Source organism: Bufo gargarizans, chromosome 6 (genome assembly GCF_014858855.1).
Source record: "Bufo gargarizans isolate SCDJY-AF-19 chromosome 6, ASM1485885v1, whole genome shotgun sequence".
Classification (NCBI taxonomy): domain Eukaryota; kingdom Metazoa; phylum Chordata; class Amphibia; order Anura; family Bufonidae; genus Bufo; species Bufo gargarizans.
In genome coordinates this window covers 42,869,763-42,890,134 of record NC_058085.1, presented here as the reverse complement: position 1 = coordinate 42,890,134, position 20,372 = coordinate 42,869,763, and the positions used below count along the sequence as shown (strand labels likewise).

Below are 20,372 nucleotides of genomic sequence, written 5' to 3'. Positions count from 1 at the left end.
ATTAGGTGGATTCCCAAGCGAAAGGTCACTGGTTCGAATCCAGGATCCGCCATGACGAAGGCTTCCCTAGAAAAGAGAAACCGCATCCTCCAGCTCGATTGTGGTATTTCGGCCAAGACAATTGCCAGACTCCATCATGTGAGCGCCATGACAGGTGGAAGAATACGAATTGAAGTCCATCCATTCCAAAGCCCATAGGTGGATGTCCAGGCAAAATATCGGAGTCAACAAGTCTGCTAATCACAAGGTCTATCAGTTCTGCCACGACAAACACGGCAGTGGAGGCGGCTTGTACGCTTCATAATAGGGAGATCACAGATCTCCATGCAAGCACCATACGACGCACATTACACAAGTCTGGAATGGTGGCTTGTAAAAAGGTGAATAAGCCTCGACACCAATATTGTTATAAGAAGCGTCAGCTCGAGTATGCAAGTTTGCAAAAAATTGGTGATGAAACGAGTGATTTGGAGCAAAGAGACGAAAATCAATAGACTGGGCTCTGATGGGTTCAAATAGGTCTGGAAGAAACAGGAGAAAAGGGGGCTAATGGATTGAGAAATTGAAGGAACTGTCAAGTTCAGTGGAGGAAGCCTGTGGATATAGGGTTGTTTCACAGCCAAAGGTATTGGATACTTGACCAGGATCGATAGTGGTCTCAGTGCTGAGCTATATGTGAATATCCTACATGACGAGTACTATGGGTATGAAAAGGACAACATAGTGTTCCAGCAGGATGATGACCCAAAGCATACAGTACGTGGAGATTGGCGAAGAAATGTTGTACAATGACAATAAAGTAGAGGTGCTGAATTGGCCCCCCCAGACCCCAACCCAATCGAACACATGTGGGTAGAGTTGAAGAAAAAGCTGTATTCGTACCCAAGTGAGTCGACCAGTATACACCAACATTGGAAACATGTAGAAGAGACCTGGGAACAGATTTCAGTCGAGAAATGCTTGAATCTGAAAGTGAGCTTGTCCAGAGGGATTCAGGCAGTGCTGAAAGCCAAAGGTGGATTTATAAAATACTAATAAAATAATAAAAATTAAAATGTAGAATTTTAGGAGCAAAACACTAACAATGCAGTTACATGACAAGAATCTGCATAACTAATCATATGCTAAATAGTCGTAAGTCCAATTTATGTATGAAATGATTGTGTATAAAATGATGGGAGTCTCACGTTCGAAGCTGTAGTGGATGGTGAGATATGGAGCCTGAAAGTCAAAAGTATATATATATACACAGTGGATATAAAAAGTCTACACACCCCTGTTAAAATGTCAGGTTTCTGTGCTGTAAAAAAATGAGACAAAGATAAATCATTCCTGAACTTTTTCCACCTTTAATGTGACCTATAAACTGTACCACTCAATTGAAAAACAAACTAAAATCTTTTAGGTGGAGGGAAGAAAACAAAAAAAAATAATGTGGTTGCATAAGTGTGCACACCCTCTTATAACTGGGGATGTAGCTGTGTTCAGAATTAAGCGATCACATTCAAAATCATGATAAATAGGAGTCAGCATACACCTGCCATCATTTAGAGTGCCTCAGATTAACCCCAAATAAAGTTCTGCTGATCGAGTTGGTCTTTCCTGAAATTTTCTTAGTCGCATCCTACAGCAGAAGCCGTGGTCCACAGAGAGCTTCCAAAGCATCAGAGGGATCTCATTGTTAAAAGGTATCAGTCCGGAGAAGGGTACAAAAGGATTTCCAAGGCATTAGATATACCATGGAACACAGTGAAGACAGTCATCATCAAGTGGAGAAAATATGGCACAACAGTGACATTACCAAGAACTGGACGTGCCTCCAAAATTGATAAAAAGACGAGAATAAAACTGGTCTGGGAGGCGACCAAGAGGCCTACAGCAACATTAAAGGAGCTGCAGGAATATCTGGCAAGTACTGGCTGTGTGGTACATGTGACAACAATCTCTGTATTCTTCATATGTCTGGGCTATAGGGTAGAGTGACATCACCAAAAGAACACCATCCCCACAGTGAAGCATGGTGGTGGCAGCATCATGCCAAGGGGCTGTTTTTCTTCAGCTGGAACTGGGGCCTTAGTTAAGCTAGAGGGAATTATGAACAGTTCCAAATACCAGTCAATATTGGCACAAAACCTTCAGGCTTCTCTAGAAAGAGGATGTCACGGACGGTGTACAGGGAACAAGGCAAAGCAACAAGCATAAATGACTCGCTGGATCCAAAAGCTAAGGAACAAAAGGGAGACCCCTGCAGAAGACCTGGCACTTTCCCTGGCTACTCAGCCTATGCAAAGATCCGAATGGTGGAAGTTTGCATATCCACGTACCTTGACTATATAATCCCTGAGCACCCTACAATAGTGAGGGGACACGACCACCGGCTCCCTACACAAGATACGGAGGGAGTCAGGGTCACCTGGGATCCAGCAAACAGAAAATAACAAATAAATGTTCAAACACTTAGCTTTGTAGCAGACAGGAGAACAAGACCAGCAAGCACACACACTCCAGGAAGAAGTATAAGCCGCCCAGAAAAGCATTCTGGGGAGGAATTTAAAGGGAAGCAATTAGTCCAACACATGACAGCTGAGAGAGGCTAACGAGATGAGCAACTGAACAGCACAACAAGAGAACTCAAGGAGGAGGTTCTGAAAGGCCTCTGTCAGAGCTTCTCAGCTGTCTGGTTGTGACAGAGGAACATGAAGAGGAACTTCATCTTTCAGCATGACAACGACTTAAAGCATACATCCAAATCTACAAAGGTATGGCTTCACCAGAAGAAGATGAAAGTTTTGGAATGGCCCAGCCAGAGCCCAGGCCTGAATCAGATTGAAAATCTGTGGGGTGATCTGAAGAGGGCTGTGCCCAGGAGATGCCCTCGCAATCTGACAGATTTGGAGTGTTTTTGCAAAGAAGAGTGGGCAAATCTTGCCAAGTCAAAATGTGCCATGCTGATAGACTCATACCCAAAAAGACTGAGTGCTGTAATAAAATCAAAAGGTGCTTCAACAAAGTATTAGTTTAAGGGTGTGCACACTTATGCAACCATATTATTTTATTTTTATATTTTTTCTTCCATCTACCTAAAAGATTTCAGTTTGTTTTTCAATTGAGTTGTACAGTTTATAGGTCACATTAAAGGCGGAAAAATTTCTGAAATGATTTATCTTTGTCTCATTTTTTTACATCACAGAAACCTAACATTTTAACAGAGGTGTGTAGACTTTTTATATCCACTGTATATATGTATATTGAACAACTTTCTTAACTATTTGGATATCATCTCTCACAGCAGTCCTTACCTGAAGCCTTTATAGCTCTTAATGCTGCAGAGTGCCCCATTTCTAGTGATTGGATAAAAACCTCTGTCTGTTTCCTTCCACCGTCAAATGTGATCTACAGACAAAAGAAAGCAGTACATAAAGCAGCAGCCTTTAAGGGAATTAAATTTTTCCAGTAATTGGTAACATCTCCAGTACTGGATATTACCTTTTATTTTCTAAGTAACTTCCAACCAATAGGTGGACATTGAGTGTAAATGAATGGAGCTTCTGTTGTGTGCTGGTCATGGATGTTTCCTCATAACAGCACTCCATATGGTCATACGGGGTATTGCAAGTGAAACTTACTAGTTGGAATTCAAAAGCATGATTAGGACTAGAGATGAGCGAATTGAAGTTGACGAAGTGGAATTCGATCCGAATTTCAGGAAAAATTCGATTTGCACCGAATCCGAATTTCCTCACGCTTCGTGGTAACGAATCACATTTTTTCCTAAAATGACTGCTGCACGTGTGAGGACATAGAGCAAGGAACTCTGCGAACGAGGGATCACCCACAATGCCATGCATGCAGCCATCCAGCCCTGGGATGTCACAGCCCTATAAATAGCCTCAGCCATCTTGGATTCAGCCATTTTCCAGTGTACTTAGTGCAGGGAGAGACGTCAGCAGTTGCTATGGACAGTGGTAGAAAATACTTTAAAACTTTTATTTTGCTGTATAGAAGTTCAGGAAAAGGATAGGAAGGAATCATTCCACAGTATTGAAGCAGAACGAGGTTCAGTAGGGGAGTTTACAGCCTGGGTAATAAGAACAATCCTATTATACCTTGCTGCACTGACTGCAGATCCAAATTGCTATTATACAGCTTTGTAATTCCAGAAAACCATTCTTGTTATTGGGGCAAGTGCTGTTTGATACAGCCATTAACAGGGTTTATTACAAGGAAATATTTATACGTTTTATTTCCCCTGGGGCGGTGCAGTTATATGTTCTAAAGCATTTTTTAGCTTGTATTAGTGGGGGAAAAGGGCTTATTGGCTGTTGTGTGGTGAAGTGAGAAAATTGCAGCTCTTTTTTGGAGTGTATTAGTGGCACAAAAATATAAATTATTTGCCGTTTAGCGGTGCAGTTATATGTTCTAAAGCCTTTAGTGGCGTGTATAAGTGGGAAAAAGTAAGTGCCTATTTGCCGTTCTGTGGTGCAGTTATATGTTCTAAAGCACTTTTTTGCGTGTACTAGTGGCACAAAAAAGTATTTGCCGTTGTGTGGTGAAGTGAGAAAATTACAGCCCTTTTTGGCGTGTATTAGTGGCAAAAAAATATATTATTTGCTATTCAGCGGTGCAGTTATATGTTCTAAAGCCCTTTTTGGCATGTATTAGTGGAAAAAATATATATATATTATTTGCTGTTTAGCGGTGCAGTTATATGTTCTAAAGCCTTTTGTGGCGTGTATAAGTGGAAAAAAGTAAGGGCCCATTTGCCATTCAGCGGTGCAGTTAAATGTTGTAAAGCCTTCTTTGGCATGAAAAAAGTGGGGGGAAAAATGCTTATTAGCCGTTGTGTGGTGAAGTGAGAATTTTTTTTGGGGGTGTTTTAATTTCCTTTTTATTTATTTATTTGATCTAACAGTATGTCAGACAGAGAAGTGCCAGGGGAGTGGCACAGGCCTAAATGTTTCTGGCGCAGGCACAGGTCGCAGCAGAGCAAGGGGGCGTGGCAGCAGGAGTCGCAGTTAGAGGCCTAAACTCCCAGTGTCATCTAGCGGTCGTGTCTTGACCAGCAACCCAGCGGTTCTTGAATGGTTGACTTGGCCAGCCAAGAGTTGGTGGGTTTGTCAGACACAACCCTTAGTTGGCATGGCCCGGGAGCAGGCCCTGTGCCCTCACCTGTCCTCAACCTGCCTCTGTCCTTTTCTGTTCCCTCAGCCAGACAAGTATTATATGCTGTGGGCTCAGCTCCACTATACAGCAAGGACGAGCTACTAGTGGACATTCAGCAGCTACTGGCCAGCCAAGATGTAGAGGAGACATCCGCCGCTTCCTCCGGTAGGCAGGCAAGTAGTGAGGAGGATAGTGGTGTGGGGCTGTTATTGCAAGCGGTCAGTCTCCTGACCCAGAGATCGTTGAGTTGAGGAGGACATCAGTGAAGTGAAGACAGTACTCGATGATGATATAGCTGATCGCACTTGGGAGTAGGGTTGCACCGGTTATCGAAATATCAATACCAAATCGATACTTTTGTACCGTATAGATTCGATACCGGGATCTGCCTTTTACCGATACTAGGCTGTGCTACTGCACAGGGCCGGTGCAAGGATTTTTGCCAACACAAGCGAAGCTACATTTTGGCGCCCCCCCCCCCCCCCTCGCTTCTCCTCTCTGTGGTCCTGGTTTCTTCTCTCTGCTTCAGACAATGGCTGGTTTAAGGACAATATTTTTCGCCCTCTAAGACACACCTAGGTTTTAGAGGAGGATAATAAGAAAAAAATATTTTCCATTACACCTCAGGTCAGACCAGCAATCAGACCCCCAATGTTAATCAGACCTCAGCTCACAGCCCCAATCAGACCCTCAATGTTAATCAGACCTCAGATCAGAACGCCATGTCAGACATCAGCCCCCAATGTCAGCCATCAGACCCCATGTTACATTTCTCCCCCTTCATGTCACATTTTTCCGCCCTCCCCCAGGGTGCGCCCTAAGGCGACCGCTTGGTCTGCCTTATGGTAGCACCGGCCCTGCTACTGCACAGTCTAGTATCACAGAACATGAAGCGCGCTGCTCTCAGCGTGCTCCATTTTCCCTCAGTAGCACAGTGGAGAAGGAAGCAGTCCCTCCCTCCCCCCTGTGCTGCTGCTGCCGCCAATGAGGAGAGAGAGGGGCAGAGGATGGGAGGAACTGTGGCCACTGTTTCACCAATGATAATTAACGTCTAATACAGACACAGGAGGCGGGTTCCAGCAGCAGAAACACATAGCCGGCACCCGGACGCTATGACAGGGAGCTGCGATCAGTGGCAGTTAACTCCTTGGCACCTGTGGGGTTAACTGACGCTGATCGCAGCTCCCTGTCAGAGAGGCCGGGTGTCGGCTATGTAACTCTGCCACTGGCACCCGCCTCCTGTATCTGTATTAGAGGTAAATTATCATTGGCGGTGCAGTGCGCCCTCCCCCACCCCAGTATTAAAATCATTGGTGGCAGTGGCCACAGGGTCCCCTCCGCCCTCTTCATTGGTGGTACAGTGGCAGTTGTGATCGGTGCCCTAGCAGTGTAATCATGGGGCTCCGATAGATTATAGTGGCAGCCAGGATACTACTGAAGCCTTGGCCTCCATGGTAAGCTCCCTGCTGCTGTGAGCACAGGGCAGCAGGGAGAGTGTGAAATCCTATTAACCCTCATAGAGCTCTATTAGGGTGAATAGGACAAGGGATTAAAAGATAAAAATTTAGCGAACCGGCTGAATCTAATTTTTGAGAAATTCGCTCATCTCTAATTAGGACTTTGAGATTGTTTGTTTGCTAGTGTAGGCTGTATTTTTAAAAAGCTAGCAGTGACAGAAGCATTGTGAAGATAGAATTAAACAAACTATTTAATGGCCATTTATTTAGTCAGAAATGTATTAACCAGGAACTCACTTCTTATGAAAACCATAAAGTTATATTTTTTTAATGAGGCACTGATCTAGATGCAGGAAGGATATTCCCTAGACCATTTGATGCACAGCATGGTTACCTCAGCCTGGTACAACTGGAGAAGTAGAGACCGGTTGGCAAAACGGCAATAATACAGCACCATGTCGGAAAGTATGGGCAGCTTTTGGGTCTCTGCTAGTCCATTTTCAGGTGTAGAAGACTGCAAGAGAGTATAGAAGAGAACAATCTGTCATCAATTGTATTGAAATACACGGTATCTAAGTAGCTGATGGTACTGCCAAACAAGGTCAAGACACAGCTATGAGCTATCTCTATGGTGCTCAGCAGTTTCCTCAGCTGTCCATGGTGCCGACGCTTCCCCATAGAAATGGGATGTCAAAGGGAAAAATCACTGGACATGTAGCACACAGCCTGTTTAGGTTTTCCTTGGGCTTTAACTCTGATATATCTGTGAGGACCTGCCTTATATTTGGGAGTCTGACAAGTTGTGAAATGGCCACAAGTAGCTCAGAGTTTTTGATTACCTGAGAGAGAACGGATGTAGAAAGATCCATCAGACCCAGGATGTTCCTCTTGTACCATGGATCCAGCATCCCGATGTAGTGAGAGATGTCATTAGTGCTTTCCTCTGTTCCTGTCATATCCTGGTGGGATAGACACTGTGACATTTAGTTCATACCTAAACATTTTTTTAATGAATGCAGGTAGTTGGGGGTGTGTACCTGCACAGACTCACTCTATCCAATCAGTGCTGCCATTGGGGATACACCCCCAACCGGTTACCTCCCCTCTGTACCCTTACTGCAGACTGCTAGTAATTCATTCATAACTTCTAGTAGAAATAATAAGGGAATATCACAACATAGAGCCATAAGAATAGATTTTCCAGAATTGTTATTACATGGGGAATGCATGAAGCAATTAAAACAGGCAAGTAAGGAGAGGTGACAGGTCCTCTTTAAGTTTTGTTGTTCAGTTATATTCAGTCAGGGATCTAGAATGCCCTGTTGATCTTTGGTAGTCTTTAAATACTAACATTCACATCAAGAGCTGCATTCATAATTCTGCTGCTTGCAACCGAGTTCCTTTAATGCTACATATTTTGCTACAGTGCATAATGGAAATTCAGTGGTTACTACATCATACTAGGTTAGATAGACCTTACCTCTGGAGCATTCTTTCCTGATGGGCTTGGAGATTTTAAAGGGGAGTCAGGGTTTGTCAGTGTTACGGTTGGAGAAAGACTGTTTCTTCTCACTGGCACGTAGTATAGCTGTAGCTTAAAGAACCTTGTTAACAGTGGGCATTTACTTTCCTTTAACCTGAAAATCGAAGTTGGAGACAGTGAGCAAAGAAAGCATTGGTTGGAAGCTATTATTATGGAACTGTTCATATAAAAAAGGGTTTAGAGGGAATTTGTCGGCCCCAACCCAAACGAGAGTATGCAGTGTATAGTGTCAATGACGCTGAGTCCAATTATGTAATTTTTATCATCATACTCGCGTTCTGACGCTGTGCTCCCACAAAACAACCGTAAAATGCATTGAGAGGACTCACAAGCTCATGTACATAATTGAGAGGACTCAAGGAGGAGTCCTCTCAATACATTTACTTTTGGTTCATGGGAGCACAGCGTAAGAATGAGTTAGTAAAAAAATTACATAAACTGACTCAGGGTCACTTACACTGTACACTGCTTGCGCTAGTTTGGCCGTATTTTGGAGCCCACAAGATTCCCTTTAAATTCATGACAATGGACAAAAAGCAACAAGTTCAATAAACATGAACTAAATGAGTAACAGACTGGTACAGAGGGAGAAAGGACCCTGCCACTGAAGGCTTACAATCTAGAAGGAAAGGGTGAAGGGGATGTTAGATGAGGGTAGAAGCTGCTGATATATGAAGTGGAGACGCTTTTCTGAAGAGGTGAGTATGCAAGTTGCTTTTTAAAGGGAGTCTGTCACCACATTTGAGCATATTAGACTGATCAAATAGCGTTATATGTGCCACCGAGAACTTAAAAACTGTACCTTTGTTGTATCTAATGGAGTTTTCTTTCAGCCAAAAATGAACTTTTAAGATTCTGTAAATGCGCCCTCTCAAGTGCCCAGGGCGGCGTCTCAATCGTCCAAGCCCCAGGCAGCACCTCCTCAACGGCTCATAACCCCGCCCTCCGTGTGCCTCTGCCCGCCCGTTTACTCTCCTCCTCTCTCCTTTTCCACTGCGGCTGCGCGGTCAAATTCGTAGTGGGCGCAGTGGAAAAGGAAAGAGGAGGAGAGTAAAGCACACGGAGGGCGGGGTTATGAGCCGTTGAGGAGATGCGCCTGGGGCTCGGACGATTGAGACGCCGCCCTGGGCACTTAAGAGGGCGCATTTACAGAATCTTAAAAGTTCATTTTTGACTGAAAGAAAACTCCATTAGATACAACAAAGGTACAGTTTTTAAGTTCTCGGTGGCACATATAACGCTATTTGATCAGTCTAATATGCTCAAATGTGGTGACAGACTCCCTTTAGGGATTCGAAGGTAGGGGGGAGTCTGATCTGGTGGGCTAATGAGGCCCAGAGTATACAGGATGCAGAGGAGAAATATTGGAAGCAAACTAGAGGAGAGAAAATCAGGATCAGATTATACATGTGAGGAAGTATCAGGAGATTAGGACAGAGATGTATGGGAGGAAAAGGTTGTTGACTGGAGAGTTCATATGAGAAAGTATCAGGAGATTAGGTCAGATGCATGGAGAGGACAGGTTGTGGACTAGAGATTACATGTCGGGAGGTATCAGAAGATTAGGACAGAGATGTATGGAGGGAACATGTTGACTGGAGATTTCATGTGAGGAGGTATCAGTAGATTAGGTCAGAGATTTATGGAGAGGACGGTTTGTGGACTGGAGATTTCATGTGAGGAGGTATCAGGAGATTAGGTCAGAGATGCATGGAGAAGACAGTATGTGGACTGGAGATTACACATGGGGCGGTATCAGAAGGTTAGATCACAGGTGTATAGAGAGGACAAGTTGTGGACTGGAGAATACATGTGGGAAGGTATCAGGAGGTTAGGTCAGAGGTGTATGGAGCGGACAGATTGTGGAATGGAGATTACATGTGAGCAGGTGTCAGGAGATTAGGTCAGAGATGTATGGAAAGGACGGGTTGTGGACTGGAGATTACATGTGAGGAGGGGTCAGGAGATTAGGTCAGAGATGTATGGAGGGGATTTGATTTATTCTGATATTTCATAAAATACATAAAAAAAGGGGCAGAAGATGTAGGGTTTTTACCTTAGATTGCTGTAAGCTCGAGCTAACTTTCCAGAAATTCGATCAGAACCAAACACCACAACCCTCAATGTGGAAGCTTTGGAGTCCTCATTAGAGCTCAGGAAAGGCCTTCTTTTCAAAGCCAGTTTTTGGTTCTGTTGGACTTCCCAGATATGGGCACCAAGAGCATGTTGGGGAAGTGACTGAGATCTTTTTGATCGTACAGGCACTCGTCTCACCTGCGGCGTACATAAGCTACCTGCTCGTCTTAATGGTATATTCTGCAAACTGGACATAGATCCTGTTAGAGAATGGGTGGGAGAATTGCTCAAATCAGTCTTTGACTTTCCCTTAGATAAATGGTTCTTGGGTGTAAAGAGTTTACGGATCTTTTGAGTAAATTTTCGATTGACCTTTTCTTCTCGGTAATCTATCCTTTCTGGTGTCTCCTGGGAACTGTCATCACTGTCTTCAATGTATCCACTATCTACACAACTGGACAGGTTGGAGACAAATTGCATGGAGTGGTTAGAGATGTTGGCCATGTTGGCTTTCTCTTGTACGTCACTTGGCATGCTCCAGTACACATAACGTCTGGAGTTACTAGAGAATACAGAATCTCTCTTGGTATTATTGTCATTAATTTCCTCTTCTACCTCTTCCAATTCCTCTTCTTCTTCTTCTTCCTCTTCACCATCTTCGTTGTCTTCCTCATTAACTTCATATTCTGGAGAAAGACTGGTTGCTCTAGTGTCTTCTTTAGGTAAAAGTATGTTATTTAGGACATCTGCCAAAGTATTTAATGGTCAATTAATATCTGATTACATTGCAAAACAAAGTAAGACTTAAAGGGATTTTTTGCTTCCCCATATTGATGACCAATCCTCAGGATAGGTAATGAATATCAGATTGGTGGGGGTCAGACCCCCATACACCTACTGGGCTGAAATTCATGACCTATCCTGAGGATAGGTCATCAATATGGGGAAAGCAAAAAACTCCTTCAAAGGGAATCTTTCACCAGTGACCACCCTATCCAACTGTTTGCACAGACACTTAGCAGTGATTCACCTGATTAAAACGCTCCGTTCCCAAGTTATGATACTTAATATGCAAATTAGGCCTTTGGTGCAATGTGGGCGTCCCCATTGCTCTTGTTGCAGCCAAGCTCCGCACCTTTCTGTGGCCAGCCCCTCCCTGGATGCTTTGATTGTTAGGCCCAGGCAATCGCAAGGCACCGAGGGTGGGACTGACCACAGAAAGGAGCGGAGCTTGGCTGCAATATTGCACCAACATTTCTAATTTGCATATTTAGAAAAAGTATCATAACTTGGGAACAAAGCCTCGTATCTGCAAAAAAGAAACATTTTTTTAATTACTTGTGTGTCTATGCAAACAGCTGGAGAAGGAGGGCGCTGGTTATAGATTGCCTTTAAGGCCCTTTTACATGGCCCGAACATCTGACTAGTTATCTGGAACAAAATGTTTCTAAATTGTTTGTAGGCTAATCATTGCCTTGTGTGAACACTGATGTGCTGCCAACAAACTGTATGAGGATGAACAATCGCAGCAGTGATCATTCATCCTCATACAGAAGGGATGATTGTTGCATTTAAGTTTAGCCGAATGATTGGGAGGTGATCGGGACCAAATGCTTCATTCCCGATCATTGCCCTGTGCATTAGAGACTGCAGTCCAAGTAAACCAATTCTGCTTTGGAGGCATCATACATTATATATATACCGTATGCCCATCCTCTCCTGAGGAATACAGCATCTCCATTTATCCATCTACACCAAAAGGTTTATAGCACCAGTAACAATTACCCACAGTATAAGAAATGCGGGGAAATATCCTTGTTTAAAAATTAACTTTTATACGATATACATTAAAATATACACCTAGGGATGTATCACAAAACAAAACATATAGTCAAGGGGTTCTCTGGTGTCGACCCCACTGCTGGCAGGAAGGAAAAGGCACTCCTTAACACTGATGCGCCTGTATGTGCGCTCAAAGTGTTACCAAACCAACACACACAAACAACATATATTGAGGTGCAATAATAAGTACCCCACTTCTGGTAGAGCAAGGAAAAATGTTACTGCCGCGCCTGTGTAGACGCAGGCAGTCTTACCTTACCGACCAGGTGACTAGGATCAGCGCAGCAAGGGACCAGGCCTGATGAGAGGGAGTGTAGACAGGAGATGTAGTCATGAAAATAGCGGTGCTATGCCCTATATCACCCTATATTCTTGGCAGGAATGGGGCCTATTTTCATGCTACCTGTCTATACGGAGCACTCGCCCTGAGAAGGACGACCCCGTCCGGATGCCTGTCCCTAGTTAGGACCTGAACCCTAGAATACAAAACAGAACAAAAATAGATACTATAGTGACTACAAGCCTCCCAAGGGAGGCTTGTCGTCACTATAGTATCTATTTTTGTTCTGTTTTGTATTCTAGGGTTCAGGTCCTAACTAGGGACAGGCATCCGGACGGGGTCGTCCTTCTCAGGGCGAGTGCTCCGTATAGACAGGTAGCATGAAAATAGGCCCCATTCCTGCCAAGAATATAGGGTGATATAGGGCATAGCACCGCTATTTTCATGACTACATCTCCTGTCTACACTCCCTCTCATCAGGCCTGGTCCCTTGCTGCGCTGATCCTAGTCACCTGGTCGGTAAGGTAAGACTGCCTGCGTCTACACAGGCGCGGCAGTAACATTTTTCCTTGCTCTACCAGAAGTGGGGTACTTATTATTGCACCTCAATATATGTTGTTTGTGTGTGTTGGTTTGGTAACACTTTGAGCGCACATACAGGCGCATCAGTGTTAAGGAGTGCCTTTTCCTTCCTGCCAGCAGTGGGGTCGACACCAGAGAACCCCTTGACTATATGTTTTGTGATACATCCCTAGGTGTATATTTTAATGTATATCGTATAAAAGTTAATTTTTAAACAAGGATATTTCCCCGCATTTCTTATACTGTGGGCCAATTAGAGCTTTGTTAATCTTGAAATATCAGTGGGACTGTTTTTACCAATAGTCTCAATCAGATATCACCAGTAACAATTAAAAGCAGCTTAATGAGATAACTCTGACAGATGCATTAAGCATGTCAGAGACTTCTAAGCAGAGTATATAACCCTGAAAACAGCACAATGGCGGTATTAATTGCTGTCAGTACTGTGTAAAGATTTTGCAAACATTTTAGTGATTTCAGTGTAAATCAAGGACAGGAGTGATGGGGGAAGGAGTTACCAAGAAATTAGATAAGGTGCTGATGTACATGTCTGTGGTTAGAGACTGTTGTAATAGCAAATTCCTTAATTGGCTAATTTAGAGCAGTTAAATGGATGCAATAGCTACAGTAAACATCATGGCAATCTTAGAATATACTAGTAATGTATAAAAACATACATATATATTTTCTTACCAAAGTTGTCCTGATCCCAGGTGTATGTGTAACATTTGGGAACTGGAAGATAGATGGGTTGAAACTGGCCCGCGGAGATACCTGGTTAAAGGTAAAAGAAGGTCTTGTACATTTTTTTATGACTAGGTAACAACTGCTGGCATACAGCAGGATATAAACGCAGACTTAGAATTCATCCACCGTGCATTCCTACAGCAGGCACCCATCAGCAGTGACTAGGATCGGTGATGACGCCAATCCTGGCCATTTAACTTCAGATGCTGCTGTCACTAAAGACCAAGGCATCTGTGAGGTTAGACACAGGAGCTCCTGTGGCGAAATCACGGGGCTCTGTTCACTTTCTATGACGGCATAGGGCCTAACTGCCTGAAAAGCAATGCCTAAGGAAGCCTGTGAAAATTCTATAGACTTCAGTTGTATTTTATTGCAGTCTCTGGGACAAGCAATCAGAAGATTGAATGTTCGAGTCCCATATGATGACAAAAAATTACAGCATAAGGGTCCATTTACACGTCCGCAATTTTGTTCTGTATTTTGCGGAACAGAATTGCGGACCCATTCATTTCTATAGGGCAGCACGATGTGCTGCCCGGATCCGGAATTGCGGATCCGCAATTTACCACGGCAGCCTGGACGCTTTGGCTGCCATGGTAAGCTCCTTGCTCTATTAGGGTGAATGGGACAAGAGATCAAAAGATCCCAGATTTTAACCCTCAAGGGGGGAAATAGTTATTAAATAAAAAGTAAAAAATAAAAAGTAAAAAAAAAACACACCAAAATATTGAGTATAAATCACCCCCTTTCCCAATTTTACATATAAAATATATAAGCAATAAATAAATTAACATATTACATATCGCCACGTCCAAAAAGTCCAAACTATTAAAATATTTAAAAAATCTCCTTTGCGGTGAACACCGTAACAGAAAAAATAAATAAATAAAAACGTCACTATAAAAACGCCATTTTTTAGTAACCTTGTCCCCCCAAAAAATAGGATAGGTGTCACGGATGGTGTAGCAGAAAACAAGAAGTTACAAATAAGGATCCGACTGGCTTGATCCAAAACTAAGGAACAAAAGAGTGAGCCCTATTAAAGCCCTGAAGCTCTCCCTGTCTTCTCAGCCCATGCAAAGATCTCAGTGATAGAAAGTTGCATGTCCACGTACCTAGACTGCAAACCCTAAAATAGTGAGGGGACGCGACCACCGGCTCCCTGCACTTAATATGGAGGGAGTCAGGGTCACCTAGAATCAAGCCAACAGGAAAACAACAAATACAGAAATAGACTTATCTGAAGAACCAGCTGTAGCAACTTCAAGCAGAGAACACAATCCAGGAAGTAATATAAACTGCAAAGTGAGGCAGTATGGGAGGAGATATATAGGGAGGCAATCGCTGCTAATAGATGACAGCTGGGAGAGGGAGGAGAGATGTCAAAGCGAAAGCAAAACAAAAGAAGATCATGCAGGAGGTACTGAAGAACGTCTATCAGAACTTCTCAGAGATCTGGCGGTGACAATAGGACTGTTCAATTATGGGCCGGACATTCCATTAAATGCTTTTTTTTTTTTTTTTTGCGTGGTATCAAGTTTTGCAATACTTTTTCATGGTATCGAAATCGAATCAAAATTTTGTTATCGTGACAACCCTAGTCCAAACTATTAAAATATCAAAATATTTTTCCTGCATGGTGAACACCGTAGTGAAGAAATATGCAAATTTGGTATTGCCATAATCGTATTGACCCACAGAATAAGGACTTCATGTAAATTTTAGACCCAAAAAACTGTAGCAGAATTGTGTTGAAATGCAAGGTATCGTAAATTAAATGGTGCCATTAAAAAAGTCCTGAAAAAAATAAGTCCTTCTATGCCTATGTGAATGAAAAATTTGAAAAGTTGTGGCTTTTGGAAGGAAGAAAGGATTAGAAAGGAAAAAAACAAATTAGCAAAAACAAAACTTGGCTCGGTCTTAAAGGGTTTAAAGGAAACTCACCTGTTTTGTCCCCTAGAAAATCAGCTTGTTTCCCAATCTCCTGCAGCTTTGCCTTTAACCACTCCCTGTTTTTTCCTATGTCGCTGTCATTGGCTGCTTGTTCTACAGTCTCTGTCAAATCGGCAACGACCGTTTCAAGTTCCTCTACAGTCTTGGACTGAAAAGAGACATAACTTCATGACATAATCACATCTGTATTCAGCTGAGAACACTAATTTAAAGGGGTTCTCCAGGAATTAAGAAAATAAAAATACTTAAATATTACTTTATAATGGCTTGTTTTTTTTGTGGAGTAATCATCAGGGGAAATAAAATGTCTGCCGTCCTTTTAGTACACACAGAACCTGTCCTAATCACACAGGAGGACAAGTTACTTCACAACACTGAGCTATAGAGCTGCTGCCTCATCCTCCTCTCTGCTCTGCTTGTCAGTGATCCTGAATACAGATGATCTTTAGCTAAATCTCTGTAGAAATGGAGTTCATGAGGAGACATGAAGTACAGAGAGGACAGACTGAGGTAATGGAGACTGCATACAAACAAGTGCTGATGCTTGTTACCCCACCCTCTTCTCTGTACCTCATGTCTCCTCATGATCTCCATTGCTATAGAGATTCATTTTATCAGCTGTACTCAGGATCATAATCCCTGACAAGCAGAGGACAGAGGAGGATGAGGCAGCGCTTTATCTCAGTGTTGTGAAGTAACTTGTCCTGCTGTGTGATTAAGACAGGTTCTGTGTGTACTAATAGTATGGTGGCCATTTTATTTCTCCTAATGATTGCTCCCAAGACAAAATGAGCCATTATAACTAATGAAAGGTATTTGGGTATATATTTATAATAAAGTAATATTTAAGTATTTACATTTTCTTAATTCCCGGAGAACCTCTTTTAAGAACCTCACGGCACTGTGGGTAGATGGTACTGTGGGTAAGTTGTCATGCTTCAAACCCTCTGAGGCATGACCGGGTCAGGTAGAGGCAACAGAAAACCTATATTGTAGGTGTTGGGGGCACCTTTTGGTTCCTGTTGCATTTAATTTAATATTCTGTGGTCCTGTAGTAACATGCAGCACATTAGTTACACCTACCTTGAGTTTCTCCTTTATATCGGTGATTTGAGGGGATGGTCCTAGGTTGGCCTGGTACAGGTGCTCGATGAGAGAAATGTAAGTGTTTTGGACAGTTTGCTCTGTGTTGCTGAGATTGTCAACGACTGACAGAAACTCTTTAGGAAGCTCTAGAGGGTTCACCAAGAGCACCGTCCTAGAAGAAAGAGAAAACTTTTGAGACATTAAACTCACGCTCAGCTCTCTTGCTACTTTGCTTTGGCTCCAAGCCCACTTTTGTAGTCACTGAAAGTCAAACACAAGGTGGCGCTATACCTACATTTAGGTGTGATCTTTAGTTTACATTGCTAGTGTCGATACTATGTGGGTTAAATAGGATTAGCAAAGCGTAAATCTCATCAATGGGTAGTATTCACAAATATTCCAGCTGCAGCAATTAAAGGGGTATCCCATGACTGGTGTAAACAAATGAAAATCAGATATCATATAGTACATGACAATCTCTTTTTCTAACAGAGAACCAGCCCTGTACACCACGTGGATCCAGAGCTCTTCCCATTCATTGCTCCAATTCCAATTTTGAGATTTTTTGCTGAGATGGTATGTCCTTTCTGCTGCGGCTCTCTCTCCTTGTAACTACCACATCTTCAAACTGAAGATACGGCTGGTGGCAGTTGAAGGATGGAACTGAGCATGTACAACCACCTCAGAAAGGGGGACAGAGAAATAAGGAAACTAACTAACAGCAGGTGGCGCTTTACAGATAGATCTTATTGAAAAATTCTGTGGTTATACAAAATTTTTATCTGCATGCAATTACAAAAGTGTCCAGATCCTGGTGGTGGATTGAAATTTTTTTGGAATCTTTTTCATGGAGCAATCCCTTGAATGTTCAGTGCTTAGCGAATTTCACCTTCACTTACACAATGCTGGGCAAGGGTGATTTCGTCGAGAGGCCCTGTTCTGCTCTGACCAGACGCTGATAGGTGATCCCTGTCAACGGAAATGACATCATCACTGACCCCGCTGTGGAGTGGCGGTATGTACAGAACAATGATTATTACAGCATTATAAAAGTACCTGGAACTTTTTGCTCCTCACTAATAAAGCTCAAAATCTCCTGGTAAATGTCGCAGTATGGCGCCGGCCAAGTAAGGAAGACGTGAAATGTCTCAAAGGCTTTAGATAGAAGGCTACACTCTTCAGGAATCCAGGGGGCCTGCAATGCAGACAGACAGATGGACACATCACAGTTAGAATAGCAAATGTTAACGCTATATTAATGAACGCTGGACGCCCATGCCAACACCGGTGACAACTTGTTTCATTTTAAAACATTCAGGAGGAGATTTATCAAAACTGGTGTAAAAAAAAAAAAAAAAGGCTTAATTGCTTATAGCAATCAGTCAGATTGTGATAAATGTAAGTAACCTAGTTGACAGTTTTTCTTTACACCATCGTGTTCTTCATAGATACAAACGTGACAATCACAATGGCAGAAAAAGACTAAGATGTCCATCCAAACTGTCCCTTCTATAAGGGTCCATTCAGACATCCGCATGAATGGTCCGCATCCATTCGGAACGATGCAGACCTATTCATTTTTAATAGGGTCGGGGACCGGAAGTGCGGATGCGGACAGCACACAGTTCACTGTCCGCATCCGCACTTCCGGTCCGTGGCACCGAAAAAAAATTGTACATGTCCTATTCTTGTCCGCAGCCATGGAGCGTTAGCGATATGCGGTGTCCGTGTTTTACGGACCGCAAAACACTACAGACGTCTGAATGGACCCTTAGTTTTTTTTTCATAATGAATATTTTTAACTTTATTTTTATTTGTTGTTTTGTGTTATAAGTCATCCTTGTCATCGATGTATTGTACTTTTATGTTGTGACCAGCAGATGGCGCCAAATGAACATCTGACTACTAGTGCGAGGTTATGATGCCGTAGATGGCATCTGACTGACTGTAGTTCCTTATATACCCGTATTGCTTACCAGGAGAACAGCAAAATGGAACATCAAGGCCAAAGGCGTGAGAAGCTCGTACTCGCATTTTTCCTGGGCCTGCAAAAAAATTAAGTATTTTTTAAATAATAATAGTAAAGTGGTGTTATGGATGCTTGGGATATGAGCAGCGCCTGATTAAAGGGGTTATCCCATGATTAATGGAAAAAATGTAAATCAGACATCATATAGTACATGACAATCTCTTTCTAACAAAGCTAGAACCAGCCGTGTACCTCACATGGATCCAGAGATCTCCACATTCATTGCTCTGCTACATTTATATCAAGCTGACAGTTCAAGGGGAGTGTCTTTTCTGCTGCAGCTCAGGGGGGCGTGTCCGTGCTCTACCTATCACAGCTCAGGGGGCGTGTCCATGGTCTCCCTATCACTGCTCAGGGGGCGTGACCATGGTCTCCCTATCACTGCTCAGGAGGCAGTTGAAGGATGAAACTGAGCATGTGCGGCCATCTCAGTGAGCAGGACAAAGAAATAAGAAAAAGAACAAAGAGCAGGTGGCGCTATACAGATACATTTTATTGAATATCTCAGTGGCTGTGCTAAATTTTTAATTACATGCAATTTCAAAAGTATTCAGATACAGGTGCTGGTTTGAAAAATGTAGAATATTGTTCGTAGGACAACCCCTTTAATGAAGTTTTTAAAGCCATCCTTCAGTTCCCTGAATTCTCTGATGGACAACACCTTCCCTGCACAATAAACAACATTTCCACCAGCTTTCCACATTCATAGGGGAATTCCCATTTCTCTTTAGTCCCGTCTCATAGACCATATGATCAGTAGAGTTGAGATCCCAACTGATTTCCAAAAAAAGAGGTTAGGTGAAGCACCAGCAAGGAGAATGTCATACTCTGAGAACTGCTCTGAGGGCAGCATTGGAGAATCTGAGTGACGGAAATCACTATACGATCCCAAAGGAGTTCTCAGAATGTGTGTGCTTCACAGCTCAGTGCTCCCTACTGATGTTATGTATGTGTCCGTTTTGCAGTCCACCAGATACAGATGTGGTCCTTGTGTCGTCCACATTTTTTTGTGGACCTGTTGACTTCAGTAGGTTCATGGTCCACCTTTTGCAGACATCTTAGTTTTGCAGAGAGGATATACAGTATGGCTGCATAGGGCAAATTGGATGGTCTGTGTGCTCTCCCCATCCTGCAAAAAGATAGAACATGGCCTATACTTGGCTGCAAAATGTGGACCATGGACTCATTGATGTAATGGGTCCACAAAAAATGCACATGCAACACAGATGGCCTCTGTATTTTTGCAAATCCACAATTTGCGGACTGCAAAATACATACAGTCGGGTGCATGCGGTCTAAGGCCTCATGCACACAACAGTATTTTTTTGCGGTCCGCAAAAAAGGGGTTCCGTTGTTCCGTGATCCGTGTCCATTTTTGTTTCTATGTGTCTTCCTTTATTTTTGGAGACATGAAGGAAAGTAAAAAAAAAAGTCAAGTTTTCCATGCAAATGATAGGAAATAAACGGACGCGGATGACAATCTTGTGTGCCTCCATGTTTTTTCATGGACCCATTGTCTTGAATGGGTCCGCGAACCGTTGTACGTAAAAAAATAGGACAGGTCTTATTTTTTTCACGGACTAGAAACATGGATCACGGACGACAAACGGTGCA

General features: G+C 42.9%; 1 protein-coding gene across 2 annotated transcripts in view; it reads right to left on the bottom strand.

The window, feature by feature from the left end:
* PIK3R5 (phosphoinositide-3-kinase regulatory subunit 5) overlaps positions 1-20,372 on the bottom strand; it is a 147,928-nt gene that overhangs the window by 26,760 nt on the left and 100,796 nt on the right. For both annotated transcript variants that reach the window (XM_044296922.1, XM_044296923.1), the window contains exons 4-14: positions 18,706-18,774; positions 17,786-17,924; positions 17,629-17,698; positions 16,727-16,901; positions 15,635-15,791; positions 13,637-13,717; positions 10,220-10,985; positions 8,101-8,257; positions 7,460-7,579; positions 7,015-7,134; positions 3,300-3,393 (exon numbers count right to left, since the gene is read on the bottom strand). In XM_044296922.1, the coding sequence (XP_044152857.1) occupies positions 3,300-3,393; positions 7,015-7,134; positions 7,460-7,579; positions 8,101-8,257; positions 10,220-10,985; positions 13,637-13,717; positions 15,635-15,791; positions 16,727-16,901; positions 17,629-17,698; positions 17,786-17,924; positions 18,706-18,774 (1,948 nt within the window). The remainder of the gene's footprint in view (positions 1-3,299; positions 3,394-7,014; positions 7,135-7,459; positions 7,580-8,100; positions 8,258-10,219; positions 10,986-13,636; positions 13,718-15,634; positions 15,792-16,726; positions 16,902-17,628; positions 17,699-17,785; positions 17,925-18,705; positions 18,775-20,372) is intronic.